This window comes from Rhinopithecus roxellana, chromosome 3, assembly GCF_007565055.1.
Source record: "Rhinopithecus roxellana isolate Shanxi Qingling chromosome 3, ASM756505v1, whole genome shotgun sequence".
In the NCBI taxonomy this organism is placed as follows: domain Eukaryota; kingdom Metazoa; phylum Chordata; class Mammalia; order Primates; family Cercopithecidae; genus Rhinopithecus; species Rhinopithecus roxellana.
In genome coordinates, this window is record NC_044551.1 from 145,605,769 (window position 1) to 145,626,930 (window position 21,162).

Here is a 21,162-nt window from a genome sequence, read left to right on the forward strand (position 1 = left end):
TAAAAATTATTTTCTTTTTCTTTTTTTTTTTTGAGACAGAGTCTCGCTCTGTCACCCAGGCTGGAGTGCAGCTGGCCGGATCTCGGCTCACTGCAAGCTCCTCGCCGCCCGGGTTCAGCCATTCTCCTGCCTCAGCCTACCGAGTATCTGGGACTACAGCCCCGCCACCTTCCCCGGCGAGGTTTTTGTATTTTTAGTAAGACGGGGTTCATCACAGTGTTTATCCAGGATGGTCTCGATCTCCTGACCTCGTGATCCGCCCGTCTCGGCCTCCCAAAGTGCTGGGATTACAGGCTTGAGCCACCGCGCCCGGCCTTAAAAATTATTTTCTATAGCAGTTGTTGAAATTTTATAATGAAATTGCACCTTTTGTCTTTGGCAAACAGCCATGGATAGTAAAGTTTTAGGTATGATTTGACAAGAAGCATTCCATTTGACTAGAGCTGAATTTTCAAGTGGAAATACTATAATTGCCTTTAAGTATTTGTAGGTCTACAGTGTTTCATGTTGTATCTCTTAGCGCTATCTATCTATAATGGACATGATCACAGGATAAGTCTAAAAGAAGAGTAAGTTTGCTGAGCATTTGCTATGTCATTGAGCTAGATGTCTCTGTTACATGAATCTCACATAATCCTCACAACAACCCTACAAGAGAAATTTTATTCCCCCACCTCCATTTTATAGACAAGTGAGCCTGGAGTCAATGGCATTAAAGATTTCCCAAAGTCTATGGCTAGTAAAGGATAGAGGTGGGACTGTCAAGAAAACCTGTCTGAATTCAAAACCCAAGCTCTTTTCTCTATATAGAACTACGTTATTCTCTGGGAGAAAAATGTTGATTAACAAAAGGCAAATTACATATTTTAGGACATTCACTAGTAAATTACTTGTTAATAAATCAATGCAGCAACATATTTTTCTGGATGTTTTTCTCAGGACTATGCCAGACACTGTAAAAGATACTTAAGCATGAAACTTTGCCATAAAGGAATTTACAGTCTAGCTGAGGAGACACAGTTAACATGCATGCGTCAATTAGTGAACATAACTAAATAGTTAAGATTAATGGTTGAAGTAGGATCTAGAAACCATTGATGTTGAATAAATGTTTTAAATGAATAGCTGTGTTGGAGCACAACAAATTGACTTTTAGGTGGGACTGCATTATGAAGGGTCTTAAAAGAGGAAAACTGAGTAAAATTGAGTTTAAGGCCTTGAAGGTTTTTGATTTGGCATAAAGACAGAGGTATTTAAGAAACTTTTGGCTGGGCGTGGTGGCTCACACCTGCAATCCAGCACTTTGGGAGGCCGAGGTGGGTGGATCACCTGAAGTCAGGAGTTTGAGACCAGCCTGGCCAACATGGTGAAACTCCATCTCTACCAAAAATACAAAAATTAGCTGGGTGTGGTGGCGCACAACTGTCTGTAGTCCCAGCTACTCGGGGGGCTAAACCCGGGAGACAGAGGTTGCAGTGAGCCAAGATCGCACCACTGCACTCTGGCCTGGGCGACAGAGCAAGACTCTGTCTCAAAAAAAAAACAAACAAAAAACATAATAATAACATAAACTAAAAAAAGAAAGAAAAGAAAGTTTTGTTTAGCAGAAAAACTCAGGTTATCTCTGAGTAGAGTGTGAGCAATGAGCCATGAAAAAAGTATTTCATAAAATTCTACTAGTAGAACAAGGACCTGAATGAAGGTGGTGGCAGTAAGAAATTTGGAAAACAAATGATATATTACAAAGACTAAAACTGCTCTCCAACAGTATATTGTTCACTATAAATCAGATACTATAGAAATAAGAAATATAAAAAAAATTATTTAGCCACTAGCATGCTTCCCAATGACATGGAAATTCCAGATCTAATAGTTTCAGGAAATGGATTAATCTTGATATGAGACAGCTGCTCACCCCTGTGAAAATTAAAAACACTTTAAAAGCTCTCTTCCTTTTTTATTATCTCTGGAAAAAAAGTTTGCTAGGAAAAAGGAAAAGAGAGTACCATATTTTTCATAATCTCTGTAATGTAAGTGCCAAGCACACGTGGTTTATACCTGTTTTATGACATGTGGATTCTGCCAATCATCTGTAGTTTATCAAAATTATTTTTTATAAAGGGGTGTAGAGTATCATTTTCCTGAATTATTATTAGACTAGGCCACATGTGGAAATAACTCTCTTCTTTTCAAATCTTTTATGTAAGTGCACTATTATAAGGACATATGCCCACAGAGTAAGCACACAGTAAACGTTTCTTGATTAGATGACTTGGAATGTAAACCAATAACCATAATTTATATGGTAATTAATTCAGACCAATGGAGAGAAGGATTATGAAGCCAAAACACAGGAAATAATTGAGGAGAATCTTCTTCTTAGAGATTAACTTTGATTCCAATAGCTTGTTTAAATTCATGGTTTTGTGGTTCCAAGATGTCATAGAAAACTTGTTTTTTGTCAAAATGGTCTCTAATGTAAAGTAAATCTTCAATGGAATAGTTATCATTTTTTCCAGTCCAAATAGTCAGGCTGTACCTGCATTGAAATAAAACAGAATTATATAGTTAAAAGTGGAAGAAAGTGATGACTCATTCCAATAAGCCTAAAAATACTTTCATTTATATCTAACTCAAATTCACTCAGACAAAAAAATTAATCAGCAGTGGTGTAACTGTACTTTCATATTCCATTCTTTCATCAAGAGGGACTAGAGACAAAAAACATTCATACAATGCTGTTGTCTAAATGACATAACTGCTCTATCTGAATTGCAGGAATGTTAAATGGACTAAGAAACCAGACGGGTGGCATGGGAAATGGGTCTAATTTTGGAAAAAGGAATAGAAGAGATTGTGTTGCTGATGGAGGAATCTGTAACCTGGGTTTGTTCAGGAGCCTCGTCAGAGTGAAAAGCACAATGGGAAGGGATTGTGAAGAGACACAAATGTCACTGATATCTACAACACTTAGAGTCATGTATGGAGGCCCCGTTGTTTCTTTTGGAGGTTTTTGTATGAGATACAAGAATGCCAAGAGATACCACTAAGAATGACAAATAGAATACATTTAGATCTTTTTCTGATGAGCTGAAAACCAACAACCTATGTAAATTCATTATGGATGTAAGAATATGCTCAGAATGTTAATGTTGCTTAAACTGTATACTTTCATTTCTTCTGGTGACACTACTACTGTTGCATTCAAGTCTAGGGAAATGCAAAGCTGTTAAGCAGTTTCATATTTATATTCCCTGTAAGCTTGTCAGAATCCAGGGAAAATTTTCCAAAGCATTTTTTTCTGCTAATGATAAGGAAGAACTGCCTAACCAAGGCATATTTTCTTGTCATATTGACATATTCCTGCCCTTATAGGATGGTGACACCATTCTGGAAATACAACAGAGGAAAGCAATTTGGATATTGCCCCACAGCAGTATCATATTACAAACCAAAAAGAATTTTAAACTACAGCTCAGGGACACAGAAAATGAAAATTAGTTCTGAAACCTATTTTTTTTTTTGCTAAAATGGAATCTTTATTACTTTATCTGGGTACCACGGTGACAAATCTTATGAAAAGACATGGTTATGATCATTTAGGTAAAAAGAAGAGCTTCCCAGTATTATTTTGCCTCTTTTAATATTCACTTAATTGTATTTAGACTGAAATGGAAAAAACATTGCCTGAGGGTATCTGAAATTGTATTCATTGATATTAATTCTCAAACTTCATTTTTTAACCTTCTTTATTGTGAAATAACACACATAGAAAAAAGGACATAAAACATAAATATAAATTTTATCAGATTATTATAAAGTGAACTCCAGTGCAATAAAACAAATAGAACATGACCAGCAGTTGAGGAAGCACCTTGGTGTCACTGCTCTATCACAATCTCCTCTCCTTTCAAGTCTCCATGATCTTTAAGATTGCTAAGTATATGACAGAGAAGGAAACAGGAACTATTACAGAGTGAAGTAGGCTGAGGAGATATGATAACTAAATTCAATGCATGTTCTTGGAGGGTTTTCCAGATCAGAAGAGGAAAAGAGGTATTGGTGCAATGGTTGGCAGAATCTGAATGGGGTCTGCGGATTGTATGGTAGTGTTGTACCAATGCTGACTTCCTGACTGGGAGGCTGCATGATGGTAATACAGAAGCTGTCCTTCTTCGGGGCGGTATCCTCTGGAGTACTTAGGGATAACGAGGCTCATGCAGAAAAACATAAACAGAAAACTATATATGTATAGAGAAATAATGGACAAATGCAGGAAAATGTTCACAACTTGGGGAATCTGGGTGAAGGAGATGGTAGTTTTTGCAACTTTTCTGTAAATTTAAAACTTTTGAAAAATAATCATAAATCACTCCTATAAAAGACAGTAAAAAAAAAAAAAATAAAAATAAAAAAATAAAAGGCAGGGCGCAGTGGCTCACTGCCTGTAATCCCAGACTTTGGGAGGCCTGAGGCAGGCCAACTGCCTGAGCTCAGGGGTTTGAGACCACCCTGGGTAACACGGTGAAATCACGTCTCTACTAAAACACAAAAAGTTAGCTGGGCGTGGTGGCGTGTGCCTGTAGTCCCATTAACTCAGGAGGCTGAGGCACGGGAATCGCTTGAGACTTGGAGGTGGAGGTTCCAGTGAGCCGAGATAGTGCCACTGCACTCCAGCTTGGGCTACAGAGTTAGACTCCGTCTCAAAAAAAGAAAACAAACAAACAAAAAAACAGTAAAAAACCAAAACTCCATTAAGTTACTTTTCAAATAAAGGATAAAGCAAAGTTATTCAAAGCAAACAAAAAGAAAGACAATGCGAATTGAGGTTAAAAAAAAATCATTAAATAAGACCAAGAACACCATGGTAAAGGTATAATTCTTAATGAAGAGAAAATAGATATGAATGTGTACACAACATACAGCATATCACAAACATTTAAAAAGCAAAAACCATGAAGGTAGATGAGGAAATAGACAAAAATACTTTAAGAGTTGGAGATGACATATATTTGTACATATGAAAACACATTTATAATAAGGTTATTTATGAAAACAATGTAATATAAAATATTAGAAATAGGCCAAATGCCCATCAAAATGAGGCTTGTTAAGTCAACTACAGTACATACATACATATCATGCACCTAGGAAAGAAAATCAAGAAAGTTTACTTCAGAAACAGCTCCACGATGTATTGTTAAGTTTAAAAAAAAAAAAAAAAAGAGGAAGGAAAAGAAAAAAAAAAGCAAAGAAAAGAACAGAATCAAGAAGCAAGGTGTATGACATACTATCTTTTGTTTTAAAAATGAGGGGGGCCAGGCGGGGTGGCCCACGCCTGTAATCCCAGCAGTTTGGCAGGCTGAGGCAGTGGATCACTTGAGGTCAGGTGTTCAGGACCAGCCTGGCCAATGTGGCGAAACCCCGTCTCCACTAAAGATAAAAAAAAAAATTGACGAAATTCAACAGCCCTTCATGCTAAAAACGCTCAATAAATTCGGTATTGATGGAACGTACCTCAAAATAATAAGAGCTATTTATGACAAACCCACAGCCAATATCATACTGAATGGCCAAAATCTCCTTAAGCTGATAAGCAACTTCAGCAAAGTCTCAGGATACAAAATTAATGTGCAAAAATCACAAGCATTCTTATACACCAGTAACAGACAAACGGAGAGCCAAAGCAGGAATGAACTTCCATTCACAATTGCTTCAAAGAGAATAAAATACCTAGGAATCCAGCTTACAAGGGATGTAAAGGACCTCTTCAAGGAGAACTACAAACCACTGCTCAGTGAAATCAAAGAGGACACTAACAAATGGAAGAACATACCATGCTCATGGATAGGAAGAATCAATATCGTGAAAATGGCCATACTGCCCAAGGTAATTTATAGATTCAATGCCATCCCCATCAAGCTACCAATGAGTTTCTTCACAGAATTGGAAAAAACGGCTTTAAAGTTCATACGGAACCAAAAAAGAGCCCGCATTGCCAAGACAATCCTAAGTCATAAGAACAAAGCTGGAGGCATCACGCTACCTGACTTCAAACTATACTACAAGGCTACAGTAACCAAAACAGCATGGTACTGGTACCAAAACAGAGATATAGACCAATGGAACAGAACAGAGTCCTCAGAAATAATACCACACATCTACAGCCATCTGATCTCTGACAAACCTGAGAGAAACAAGAAATGGGGAAAGGATTCCCTATTTAATAAATGATGCTGGGAAAACTGGCTAGCCATAAGTAGAAAGCTGAAACTGGATTCTTTCCTTACTCCTTATACGAAAATTAATTCAAGATGGATTAGAGACTTAAATGTTAGACCGAATACCATAAAAATCCTAGAAGAAAACCTAGGTAGTACCATTCAGGACATAGGCATGGGCAAGGACTTCATGTCTAAAACACCAAAAGCAACGGCAGCAAAAGCCAAAATTGACAAATGGGATCTCATTAAACTAAAGAGCTTCTGCACAGCAAAAGAAACTACCATCAGAGTGAACAGGCAACCTACAGAATGGGAGAAAATTTTTGCAATCTACTCATCTGACAAAGGGCTCATATCCAGAACCTACAAAGAACTCAAATTTACAAGACAAAAACAAACAACCCCATCAAAAAGTGGGCAAAGGATATGAACAGACATTTCTCAAAAGAAGACATTCATACAGCCAACAGACACGTGAAAAAATGCTCATCATCACTCGCCATCAGAGAAATGCAAATCAAAACCACAATGAGATACCATCTCACACCAGTTAGAATGGCAATCATTAAAAAGTCAGGAAACAACAGGTGCTGGAGAGGATGTGGAGAAATACGAACACTTTTACACTGTTGGTGGGATTGTAAACTAGTTCAACCATTATGGAAAACAGTATGGCGATTCCTCAAGGATCTAGAACTAGATGTACCATATGACCCAGCCATCCCACTACTGGGTATATACCCAAAGGATTATAAATCATGCTGCTATAAAGACACATGCACACGTATGTTTATTGCAGCACTATTCACATAGCAAAGACTTGGAATCAACCCAAATGTCCATCTGTGACAGACTGGATTAAGAAAATGTGGCACATATACACCATGGAATATTATGCAGCCATAAAAAAGGATGAGTTTGTGTCCTTTGTAGGGACATGGATGCAGCTGGAAACCATCATTCTTAGCAAACTATCACAAGAACAGAAAACCAAACACTGCATGTTCTGACTCATAGGTGGGAACTGAACAATGACATCACTTGGACTCGGGAAGGGGAACATCACACATTGGGGCCTACCATGGGGAGGGGGGAGGGGGGAAGGATTGCACTGGGAGTTATACCTGATATAAATGACGAATTGATGGGTGCTGACGAGTTGATGGGTGCAGCACACCAACATGGCACAAGTATACATATGTAACAAACCTGCACGTTATGCACATGTACCCTAGAACTTAAAGTATAATAATAAAAAAAAAAATTAGCTGGGTATGGTGGCAGGTGCCTGCAAATGCAGCTACTAGGGAGGCTGAGACATGAGAATCACTTGAACCCAGGAAGCAGAGGTTGCAGTGAGCCAAGATCCTGCCACTGCACTCCAGTCTGGGCAACAAAGCAAGACTCCATCTTAAATAAATAAATAAATAAATAGGCTGGGTATGGTGGCTCATGCCTGTAATCCCAGGACTTTGGCAGGCAGAGGTGGGCGGATCATGAAGTAAAGAGATCAAGACCATCCTGGCCAACATGGTGAAACCCTGTCTCCACTAAAAATACAAAAAATTAGCTGTATGTGGTGGCGCCCACCTGTAGTCCCAGCTACTCGGGAGGCTGAGGCAGGAGAATCACCTGAATCTGGGAGATGGAAGTTGCAATGAACCAAGATTGCATCACTGAATCTAGTCCGGTGACAGAGCGAGACTCTGTCTCAAAATAAATAAATAAATAAATAAATAAATAAATAAATAAATGGCCAGGCACGGTGGCTCAAGCCTGTAATCCCAGCACTCTGGGAGGCCGAGACGGGCGGATCACAAGGTCAGGAGATCGAGACCATCCTGGCTAACACGGTGAAACCCCGTCTCTACTAAAAAATACAAAAAACTAGCCGGGCGAGGTGGCAGGCGCCTGTAGTCCCAGCTACTAGGGAGGCTGAGGCAGGAGAATGGCAGGAACCCGGGAGGCGGAGCTTGCAGTGAGCTGAGATCCGGCCACTGCACTCCAGCCTGGGCGACAGAGCAAGACTCCGTCTCAAAAAAAAAAAAAAAAAAAAAAAAAAAATTAATAATAAAAGTAAAAAGGACGGGAAATTAATGTTATATTTACATTTACTCTTATATGTATAAAGAAAGTAACTATTGTAGTTACTGACATTGGGCAGGAAGACTGGGTAGATGAGAGAAAGGCTTTTCACAGTGTCTTTATTCCATTAAGCTTTTGAATTAATTTTTTTGTTTGAAAAATTAAATTTAGCCGGGCGCAGTGGCTCAAGCCTGTAATCCCAGCACTTTGGGAGGCCGAGACGGGCGGATCATGAGGTCAAGAGATCGAGACCATCCTGGCTAACATGGTGAAACCCCGTCTCTACTAAAAAATACAAAAATAAACTAGCTGGGCAAGGTGGCGGGCGCCTGTAGTCCCAGGTACTCGGGAGGCTGAGGCAGAAGAATGGCGTAAACCCAGGAGGCGGAGCTTGCAGTGAGCTGAGATCCGGCCACTGCACTCCAGCCTGGGCAACAGAGCCAGACTCTGTCTCAAAAAAAAAAAAAAAAAAAAAACAAAATTAAATTTAAAATACTTTTAAAAGAAAAAAAGTAACACACAAAACACTTAAATAAAATAACATTAATAATGTTTTATTAATGTATGACAGAAGCTGGTACTTTTACTCCAATAACCATTCTCCTTTTTCTTTTTAACAAACTCCTGAATTCTAACTAGACACAAGGTTGTACAAAATAAAATCTACCTTTCCCAGCTTTACCTATAACTAAGTACAGGTACATAACTGAGTTATAGCCAATGTGTTATAACAGGAAGACATGTAACATGAGTAAAACTGCAGAATAGGAGCTTTTATCCCTCGTCTACTCCACTGAAACACTGATTTTTTTTTTTTTTTTTTTTTTTTTTTTTTTGAGACAGAGTCTCGTTTTGTCACCCAGGCTGGAGTGCAGTGGCGCAATCTCGGCTCACTGCAAGCTCCATCTCCCAGGTTCACGCCATTCTCCTGCCTCAGCCTCCCAAGTAGCTGGGACTACAGGTGCCCACCATCACAACCAGCTAATTTTTTTTGTATTCTTTTTAGTAGAGACGGGGTTTCACCAGTGTTAGCCAGGATGGTCTCGATCTCCTGACCTTGTGATCTACCCGCTTCAGCCTCCCAAAGTGCTGGGATTACATGCATGAGCCACCGCGCCCGGCCGAAACACTGATTTTGACAATTACTCATGGATAAAAGTACCTTTGTGGGAACCCAGGAGTCCAGTGGAAAGACTCCGCTACTACATTGGAGTGTACACACACACAAAATCCGAGAATAGACACATTGAAGAAGGTAAAACTTTTCACTTTACCCACATTACCCCTCCTCTAAGGCAGCACAGTTCAGTGCCAACAAAGATCTCCTTGGCCTGTGTGTTCTCCTACGAGGAAATGTAAGAGTGAAGTAAGCACCTAGCTTCACTACCCATGTGGGATGCTGCTCTTCCTCTCACCCCACCCAGAACGCTGAAGGGATCAGCAAGGTTGATTAGTCCAGGAGCAACAGGAATTGGAAAATGGGCAGAGTCTCACTTACTTTTAATTTTAGTGGGTACATAGTAGGTATATATATTTATGGGGTACATGAGATTTTTGATACAGGCATGTACTATGTAATGATCACTTGAAAAATGGGGTTCCCAACCCCTCAGATATTTATCCTTTGTGTTACAAACAGTTCAATTATACTCTTTTAGTTATGTTTAAATGTACAGCTAAATGAACTATAGTCACCCCGTTGTGCTATCACATATTAGGCCTTATTCATTCAAATTATGTTTTCATGCTCATTAGCCATTCACACCTCCCCCCAACACCCACCACCACTACCTACCCCAGCCTCTGGTAAACCACCCTCCTACTCCCCATCTCCATGGGTTCAATTGCTCCAATTTTTAGAACCCACAAATAAATAAGAACATGAGATGTTTATCTTTCTGTGTCTGGTTTATTTCACTTAGCATAATGATCTCCAGTTCCATCCACGTTGTTGCAAATGACAGGATCTCATTCTTTTTTAGGGCTGAATATATTCCATTGTGTATAAGTACCATATATATTTTAATCTATTCATCTGTTGATGAACGCTTTGGTTGCTTTCAAATCTGGGGTATTGTGAACAGTGCTGCAACAAACATGGAAGCACAGCTATCTCTCCAATACAGTGATTTCCTTTCTTTTGTTTACATACCAGGCAGTGAGACTGCTGGATCGTATGGTAGCTCTATGTATAGTTTTTTCCTCAAAAAACTAAAACCTGGCTGGGCGTGGTGGCTCACGCCTGTAATCCCAGCATTTTGGGAGGCCGAGGTGGGTGGATAGCCTGAGGTCAGGAGTTTGAGACCAGCCTGGCCAGGGTGGTGAAACACTGTCTCTACTAAAAATATTAAAAAAAAATTAGCTGGGCATGGTGGCAGGCACCTGTAATCCCATGCTACTTGGGAAGCTGAGGCAGGAGAATCGCTTGAACCTGGGAGGCGGAGATTGCAGTGAGCCAAGATGGCGCCATTGCACTCCAGCTCTAGCTACCCAGTGAGACTCCATCTCAAACAAACAAACAAACAAACAAAAAAACTGAAACCCTTGTACCAACAGCACACCAGGGTTCTCTTTTCTCCACATCCTTGCCAGCATTTACTGCCTGTCTTTTGGATAAAAGCCATTTTAATTGGGGTGTGATATCTCATCGTAATTTTGATTTGCATTTCCCTGATAATCAATGATGCTGAGCACCTTTTCATATGCCTGTTTGCCATTTGTGTGTCTTTTTTTGAGAAACGTCTATTCAAATCTTTCGCCCATTTAAAAATCAGATTAGATTTTTTTCCAGTCGTTTGTGCTACTTACATATTCTAGTTATTAATCCCTTGTTAGATGGGTAGTTTGCAAAAGTTTTCTCCCATTCTGTACATTGCTTCTTCACTTTGTTGACCATTTCCTTTGCTGTACAGAAGCTTTATGAGTTGATGTGATCCCATTTGTCCATTTTTGCTTTGGCTGCCTTGCTTGCAGGGTATTACTAAAGAAATCTTTGCCAAGACCAATGTCTTGAAGGGTTTCCCCAATGTTTATTGTAGTAGTTTCATAGTTTGATTTAGATTTCTTAGATTTAAGTCTTTAATCCATTTTGATTTCATTTTGGTATATAGTAAGAGAGAGGGGTCTAGTTTCATTCTTCTGCATATGGCTATCTAGTTTTCCCTGCACCATTTACTGAAGAGACTCATTTCCCCAGTGTATGTTCCTGGTAGCTTTGTGAGAACACTGTAGGTGTGTGCATTTGTTTCTGGGTTCTCAATTTTGTCCCATTGGTCTCTGTGCCTGTTTTTATGCCAGTACCATGCTGTTTTGGTTACTATAGCTCTGTAGTATAATTTTAAGTCAGGTAAATGTGATTCTTCCAGTTTTGTTCATTTTGCTTAGGATAACTTTGGCGATTCTGGGTCTTTGTGGTTCCATATACATTTTAGGATTTTTTTTTTTTTTATATTTCTGTGAAGAATGTCATTGGAATTTTGATAGGACTGCATTGAATCTGTAGATTGCTTTAGGTAGTATGGATATTTTAACAATATTAATTCTTCCAATCCATGAACATGGAATATCTCTCCATTTTGGGGTGTCCTCTTCAATTTCTTGCATCAGTGTTTTATAGTTTTAATTATAGAGATCTTTCACTTCTTTGGTTAGCTCCTAGGTATTTAATTTTATTTGTGGCTATTCTAAGTGGGATCACTTTTCTCATTTCTTTTTTAATTGTTCACTGTTGGCATATAGAAATGTTAGTAATTTTTGTATGCTGATTTTGTATCCTGCAACTTTACTGAATTTATCAGTTCTAATAGTTTTTTCTGTGGAGTCTTTAGGTTTTTCTAAATATAAGATCATATCATCTGAAAATAAGGATAATTTGATGTCTTCCTTTCCAATTTGGATGTCCTTTATATATCTTTCTTGGCTGAATGTTCTACCTATGACTTCTACTACTATGTTAAATAACAATGGTGAAACTGGGCATCCTTGTTTTGTTCCTGGTCTTAGAGAAAAGGCTTTCAGATTTATCCCACTTAGCATAATACTAGCTGTGGGTCTGTTGTACATAGCTTTTATTATGTTAAGGCATGCTCCTTCCATACCCAGTTTTTTGTGGGTTTTTATCACGAAGGGATGTTGAATTTTACCCAATGTTTTTTCAGCATCGATTGAAATGATCATGTGGTTTTTGTCCTTCATTCTGTTGATATGATGTATCACAGTGATTGATTTACATGTGTTGAACCATTCTTGCATCCCTCGGATAAATGCCACTTGGTCATGATGAATCTTTTTAATGTATTGGTGAATTCAGTTTGCTAGTATTTTGCTGAGGATTTTTGCATCAATGTTCATCAGTAATATTGACCTGTAGTTTTTTTGTTTGTTTTTTAAATATGTCTTTGCTTTTCGTATCAGGGTAATGCTGGCCTTGTAGAATGAGTTTAGAAGTATTCCCTCCTCCTCTATTTTTTGGATAGTTTGAATAGGACTGATGTTAGTTCTCTTTAAATGTTTGGTAGAATTTAACAGTGAAGCCATCGGGTCCCAGAGGTTTCTTTACTGAAAGACTTTTTATGGCTCCAATCTCATGACTTACTATTGGTCTGTTCAGGTTTTAGATCTCTTCATGGTTCAGTACTGGTTGGTTGTATGACTCTAGGGATTTGTCCATTTCTTCTAGATTTTCCAGTTTATTGGCATATAGTTGCTCATAGTAGTCACTAATAATTCTCCGGATTTCCGCAGTATCAACTGTAATGTCTCCTTTTTCATATCTGATTTTATTTATTTGGATTCTCTGTTTTTTCTTAGTCTGGCTAAAGATTTGTCACTTTTCTTTAACTTTTCAAAAAGCCAATTTTTTGTTTCACTGATCTTTTGTACTGTTTTCTTCATTTCAATTTCATTTATTTTTGCTTTTTTTTTTTTTTTTTTTTAATGGAGTCTCGCTCTGTTGCCCAGACTGGAGTGCAGTGGTATGATCTCGGCTCACTGCTATCTCTGCTGCCCCCGTTCAACTGATTCTCCTGCATCAGCCTCCTGAGTAGCTGGGATCACAGATGTGTGCCACCACGCCGGCTAATTTTTGTATTTTTAGTAGAGACAGGGTTTCGCCTTGTTGGTCAGGCTGGTCTCAAACTCCTGACCTCAGGTGATTCACTGCCTTGGCCTCCCAAAGTGCTGGGATTACAGGCGTGAGCCACTGTGCCTGGCCTGATCTTTATTATTTATTTTCTTCTACTAATTTTGGGTTTGGTTTGCTCTTGCTTTTCTAGTTTTTAGCATGCACTGTTAGGTGATTTGAAGTTTAAAAAATTTTTTATATAGGCACTTATAGCTATAAATTTCCACCTTAGTATGGCTTTTGCAGTATCTGCTAGGTTTTGATATGTTGTGTTTTCATTATCATTTGTTTCAATAAATTTTTCAATTTCTTTATTAATTTCTTTATTGACCCACTGGTCATTCAGGAACATATTATTTAATTTCCATGTATTTGTGTAGTAATTTTCCATGTATTTGAGACACAGTCTTGCTCTGCCTCCCAGGCTGAAGTGCAGTGGCATGATCTCAGCTCACTGCAACCTCTGCCTCCCAGGTTCAAGCAATTCTCCTGCCTCAGCCTCCTGAGTAGCTGAGATTACAGATGTGCGCCACCACACCCAGCTGATTTTTGTATTTTTAGTAGAGATGGGGTTTCACTATATTGACTAGGCTGGTCTCAAACTCCTGACCTCAAGTGATCCACCCACCTCGGCCTCCCAAAGTGCTAAGATTACAGGCCTGAGCCACTGTGCCCAGATGACCTAATGAAAAATTTCTCAGAAGGTATCCCCATCTTAAAGCGATACATGACTGTACTTCTGTAGTATCTTTGCAGAATACTAAGCTGTTTTTAAAGGTAAGAATAAGATATGTTTGGGCACTATTAGCAATATATGTAACACTGTTCTAGAGTTCTCAATGTTGACTATTGACATTTCAGTTAGATAATTCTTTACTGTGGGAGCTGTCCTGTGCCATGTAGGATGTCTAAAGCGGCATCCCTGGCCTTTACCACTAGTTGTTCAATAGAATCCCTGCTCCCCCACCCCTCATCTTTCGGTGTGGCAACCAAAAATGTCCTCAGGCATTGTCTGCTGGAGAGCCAAATCACCACTACTGATAATACCTTGAGAATCACTACTCTAGAGGTATTAACCATCATAAAAAAAAGAAATTAGAGATATAAAAGTTGAAAAAAGTTAACATTATTTGAAGAGAATAAATTTTTTTGCTTAGAAAACTCAAGAAAATCAATTGAAAGACTATATATATATTTTTTCAGACACAGTCCTGTTCAGCTGCACAGGCTGGAGTGCAGTGGTGTGATCTCGGCTCACTGCAACCACCGTCTCCCGAGTTCAAGCGATTCCCCCATCTCAGCCTCCCAAGTAGCTGGAATTACAGGCACCTGCCATCATGCATGGCTAATTTTTTTTTTTATTTTTATTTTTTGGATTTTAGTAAAGATGGAGTTTCACCATTTTGGCCAAGCTGGTCTTGAACTCATGACCTCAGGTGATCCACACACCTTGGCCTCCCAAAGTACTAGGATTACAGGTATGAGACACTGTACCTGGCCCTGAAAGACTATTTTTAAAAATGCTAAGATAATTTAGGATATAGATTTGGACACAGTATTCGCATCAGTATAGTTGACTCTTGAACAACAGAGGTTAGAACTGAGTCAGTCCATTGATATACTGATTTTTTTCAACCAAATGAGAATGGACATAGAGTATTCACAGGATTTGAAATCTGGGTATAAGGAGGCTGACTTTCTGTGTACTCAAGTCCCACAGGAACAGCTTGGGAACTTCAGAATGAGCTGATTTTGCTATATGCTGAGCATCCTTGAACCAATCCTCCACGTATACTGACGGATGACTGTATACAGAATCTATAGCCTTCATATATATATATATACACACACACACCTAGTATAAAAATATAAATACTCCTAGTATATACAGGTCATCTAAATACACCTAGTATATGCCTTCATATATATATATTTATGCATACAGGCACTGTTTCATCATAGAGGGCATTAGAAGCCTGTACTTTTTGGTGTTTAAAGACAAAAATAGTTATAAAAGGCAGCATTAAGCAAAGAGTCTTAGAAGTTATTTTAGTTACTCTGGTGTATGTTTTTTTTCTTTCAACATTTGTGGGCTGGAACAGGAATGTGATGGTGTATGTCAGCTTCTACTTACGTGCATGCTGACACTCCCAGGCTTAGCAGAGGAACAAGACAGAACGAACCTAGGCTCTAGATGACCGTTGGAGAAGAGCCTCTACTCTCCTGAGACCTTCCTGAGTCTGGACTGTTTGGAGAGAGAAATATAAACTTCTCTCCTGTTTGAGTTACTGTATTCTGTAGCCTGTTCTTTGAGCAGGTATGCTGTCAAAAACTGAAACTTCGCCATGCTTCATGGGTGTGACGGCAGAGTGGATTCACCAACTACTTAAATGAGAAGCAAAAAGGGATTGGCAGTTCATCATTCGTTGAGTTCCCTGACACAGAAATATTGTGATAGTGTTTTATTTCAAATAGCTCTCTTGACATTGCAAGATTCATTCATGCACAATTGCTTGACTCAAAATGAGGTTCTCGTTTAAAGGTGGGATATTGCTGTCTTCTTAGAAACATTCTTTTTCTAGAAGCTACTCCTCTTTGTATATATTATTCGTATTACTAATTACATTAGCGCACATCACAAGGTGATTGAGGCGGTACTTGACACCACAGTAACTAAAATAACCTCTAAGCCTCTTTGCTTAATGCTGCCTTTTATAGCTATTTTTGTATTTAAACACCAAAACTACTTCTCCAGAAAGTATAGGCTTCTAATGCCCTCTATGATGAATTAGTGCCTGTATGCATTTGGTTTTTCCATTTAATAACTATTTATTAAATTCCTATGATGTGCTGGGCATTGTTTTAAATTCTGAGGATTTGTGGATGATCAAGATAAGCAAGGTTGCTATCTTCATGTAATCTCACAAACGTTAGATAAGAAAATTATTAGGAACAAAATTAAAATACCTGGGTCCACCATAAAGGCAATTCTAACCTTCAGTCTTTTAAAGTAGAACCATATTATCCAGATTTTGTTATCTGAAACACTGTTATCGGCCTACATTGCTTTTACCATAAAAAGTACAGTCTACATAAATACTTCAGTGCTAAGCTTTTAAAAAATAAATGTACTTTCCCTTCCTATCTCAAACAATATAAGAACCTCTAAGTCTGTAGAACTAATGATAATGTTCTGTAGTTTTTTTCTATGGAATAATTAGAAAAACAAGCAGACACCAGAACTTTGGAGGATGAATATGATTCTCAAAACCAGTAAAATGAGAGTAAATAGGTATCTTTAAAAGATAACGAGTAGATGAACTTGCAGTTACACAGGATAAGAAGTCTAGAGATCTAATGGACAGTATGAGGACTATAGTTAACACTGTTGTATTTGAAAAACTTGCTAAGAGAATAGATTTTAGGTGCTCTTATCACATACATGACTATGTGAAAATCAATGTGACATCATTAAAAACGAAACAAAATATACCCAAATGGAATATAGGCTGGGCTGAATTCTCTCATAAATGTGGCCATAGTCTTATGGTACTTGTGCACATGATCATCTGAGTATTATGTCTCCAAGAAAACAGAGTCCATCTATATTGTAAATGTTTCTCAAATGGGGGTAAGAAGATATATTCTAAAAAAATTCTAGCGTTTTCCATGAGAATTGAAAATTTTAATTAAATGTAATGCTTTAATTTCAATAATAATCTTTAAAAAATTAATACAGTATGCTATTTGATTTCAGTGCACTTCTCTGACACTAATGAAAACAAACAAAACTAGAGGCAGAGTTAATAAATAGATGACGTGTTTGCAAAAAGAGAATGTCAAATAGCGTCACGGGACACTTTAACAATGAGGGTTGCCCCATAATTGTTTGTAACTAAGAATCTGACTGGTATAGTGTCTGGTATCACTTAATATTTCTCTTTAAGCATAATGCTAGCAGCCACTGATTCAAACTACTCTAAGCTCAATTCATCTATAAATATTTTTACACATCAATTTTCCCACATGCAAATGGAATCATACTATACCTATCATTCTGCATCTTAATTTATTCAGTTAATGATATATCTTACAGATCATTCCATATTAAAACATAGGGTCTACTGCATTATCTGTAACATATAATATTCCATCATATGGGTGTACCATAATTTATTCAACAGTGTCTGACTGATAGATACTTAGAATGTTTCAAGTCTTTTATTACTACAAATGATGCTACCAGAATATCCTTGTACCTATGTCTCTGTGCTTATGTGAACTTCTATTAGTAAGACATGGTCTCAATAGTGAGATTCATGAGTATATGCCAAATTTCTCTCCAAGGAAATTACTGATCAGTTTACACTCCAGCCAAAAATGTATGATTGTCTGCTTTCACTACTCTCTGCAATATAGTGAATTATTAAACTAGGCCTATTTCTGGGTAATTTGTAAAAATCTTTTATTTGTCAGAATTCTTAACATTTCTCTGACATACACATTGGGGGTCTTTTTACTGGTTGCTTTCCATTTTTATGGATTCAAATGTATCAAAATTCCTTTTACAGTTTCTGGGTTTTGTGCCTAAAGGTCTTCTCCACTCTGAAACTATATTGAAGGAATCATCCCTGTTTATTCTTTATGCATTTACTGCTTGATGTTCAAATCTTTAATTCACTGGGAATGTATTTTGGAGCAAGGAATAAGCAAAGGTGTCAGCTTTGTTTTTCCTACATAGCCTGTTGTCCTAAAACCAGTTGTTGAACTTCTTGCTCCAAAGATCTGAAAAGTCAGCTTGTTTCTACACTAAGTTCCATAACAGGTTCTGGACTTTGTCTTTTGTTCTACTGATTGACCTCTTAAAAGAAAACAAAATAATTAAAATTTTAATATCTGTATTTTTATAATCTATTTAAATATTCAATAGGTGGTCCAACTAATTTTTATTACAAATAAAACTTTTATATAAAAAAGATTTCTGAAAGTATTATTATTTTTGAGACAGGGTCTCACTCTGTCACCTAAGCTGGAGTACACTTGTATGATCTTGGCTCACTGAAGCCTCTACCTCCCGGGTTCAAGTGATGCTCCCACCTTAGCTTCCCGAACGGCTGAGACTACAGGCGCATGCCACCTTGCTCAGCTAATTTTTAATTTTTTTGTAAAGACAAGTTCTCACTAAATTGCCCAGGTTCATCTCAAACTCCTGGGCTCAAGTGATCCTCCTGCCTCAGCCTCCCAAAGTGCTGGGATTACAGGTGTGAGCCACCACATCTGGCTGATTTCTGAAATTATGATGAAATTAAAAAAGAAGCTAATTTATCCATTCATAACTTTTTGTGAATGTATAACATAATGAAAAAGACAGCTAACACTTACTGAGCACCTACTATGTACAACAACTTTTGTGAGGAATAGGGGTAAAATATATGATGTTAAGTAAGTTAAGGTTCATCAAGGAGCTCCAACCTGGTGAGAGAGTCTGTGCGCTTATATCATCAGTTTTCATTTTTTCCATCTACCTTTCTCTCATACACACTGCCCTTAACTAATCAATTTTCATGCCCTTTCTATCTCTGTCTCTCATACACACTCACATACACATTTGTTAAACTATTACATACCTGTTTGATTGCTTTAACAGCCAAAGTAACTGAGAACAAGACTGCCTGACTAATGCTGCTCTGACAGGGAACGTTACAGGCTGACTTAGTTCATTACATATATATTCCATCTCTTTCACCATTGTCCAATTGTACCCTTAAAAGAAAAGAAAAAAATTTAACCTTATTGATTGAAATCTTGAAAGACAATTAAATAAAAGACTAAATTACCTACAATTAGGTAAAACCATAGATAATTCATAGGTAATTCATAATACTTTCCATTTGGATACTAAGTGAATTAAAGTGCTACTTAATGCAAAAAAAAAACTAAGTGGAAAATGGAGATAAAAAATCATTCCACAAGTGACCTAGAGCAAATTTAACAAAAAAATTAAGGCATTAAAAAGGTTTTACTCATCATTCAAGCACAAGAAAAGAAAATTTACACCACTAGATTTTATTTACTTTCAAGATTTTAAGGCTCTTCTTTTAGGTACACCTGCATCATTATTATTCTCTACAAACTTGGATTTTCTATTTTTGTTAAATTTTCTTTTCCAAGAAAAGGTAGCTTTGGGGTATATACTAGCTGGTTAAGTGATAGTTAACATCAAATCAATTTTCTTTTTGGCTTGCCCAAATTACCTGTACATTTTACTTAAAGTAGAAATAGTGGTAAAAAAAATTGACACACATTCTCTCTCTCTATATATATATACATATATATATAACATATATTTAAATCATGTTAAGACATTGTGGGGCCAGGCACAGTGGTTTATGCCTGTAATCCCAGCACTTTGGGAGGCCAAGGTGGGAGGATCACTTGAGCCCAGGAGTTTGAAACCAGCCTGGGCAACTTAGTGAGACCTCATCTCTACAAAAAATTTAAAAATTAGCTGTGTGTGATGGTGTGTGCCTGTGGTCCCAGCTACTCTGGAGGCTGAGATGGGAGGATCGCTTGAGCCCAGGAGGTCAAAGCTGCAGTGAGCCATGATAGTACCACTGCACTCAGCCTGGGTGACAGAACCAGACCCTGTTTCTTTTTTTTTTGAGACGGAGTCTTGCTCTGTCGCCCAGGCTGGAGTGCAGTGGCCAGATCTCAGCTCACTGCAAGCTCCGCCTCCCGGGTTCCCGCCATTCTCCTGCCTCAGCCTCCCGAGTAGCTGGGCCTACAGGCGCCCGCCACCGCGCCCGGCTAGTTTTTTGTATTTTTTTTAGTAGGGACGGGGTTTCACCGTATTAGCCAGGATGGTCTCGATCTCCTGACCTCGTGATCTGCCCGTCTCGGCCTCCCAAAGTGCTGGGATTACAGGCTTGAGCCACCGCGCCCGGCCCCAGACCCTGTTTCTTAAAAAAAAAAAAAAAAAGGCCAGGTGCAGTGGCTCATGCCTGTAATCCTAGCACTTTGGGATGCTGAAGTGGGCAGATCACTGGAGGTCAGGAGTTCGAGACAAGCCTGGCCAACACGGTGAAACCCCATCTCTACTTAAAAAAAAAACACAAAAATAAGCTGGGCGTGGTGGCACACACCTGTAATCCCAGCTATTCAAGAGGCTGATGCACAAGAATCACTTGAACCCAGGAACCTGGGAGGTGGAGGTTGCAGTGAGCTGAGATCACGCCACTGCACTCCAGCCTGGGCAACAGAGCAAGACTCTGTTTAAAAAAAAAAAAAACCACGTGGAAAGCACACTTGCTTGTTTCTAAATAGCTTCAAAAAAAAAGTATACATATAGACAGAGAATACACATCTTTATATATAAATAAACTATACACACATATAATAAATAAATAAATAAATAATCTATACACACACACACACACACACACACACACTTTTTTTTGGGGGGACAGAGTCTCACTCTGTTGTCCAGGCTGGAGTGCAGTGGCACAATCTTGGCTCACTGCAACCTCCGCCTCCTGGCTTCAAGCGATTCTCCTGCCTCAGCCTCCTGAGTAGCTATAGCTGCGACTACAGGCACGTGCTACCATGCATGGCTAACTTTTGTATTTTTAGTAGAGACGGGGTTTCACCATGCTGGCCAGGTTGGTCTCGAACTCCTGACCTCAGGTGATCCGCCCACCTCAGCCTCCCAAAGTGTGGTGATTATAGGCATGA

At 38.5% G+C, this 21,162-nt stretch overlaps 1 protein-coding gene across 3 annotated transcripts in view; it reads right to left on the bottom strand.

Moving 5' to 3' along the window:
• Positions 1-1,662: 1,662 nt before the first annotated feature.
• FAM151B (family with sequence similarity 151 member B) overlaps positions 1,663-21,162 on the bottom strand; it is a 52,418-nt gene continuing 32,918 nt past the window's right edge. For all 3 annotated transcript variants that reach the window (XM_010386016.2, XM_030926775.1, XM_030926777.1), the window contains 2 exons: positions 19,059-19,194; positions 1,663-2,539 (listed from right to left, as the gene is read on the bottom strand). In XM_010386016.2, coding sequence (XP_010384318.1) covers positions 2,380-2,539; positions 19,059-19,194 — 296 coding nt within the window. In that variant the 3' untranslated portion in view covers positions 1,663-2,379. The remainder of the gene's footprint in view (positions 2,540-19,058; positions 19,195-21,162) is intronic.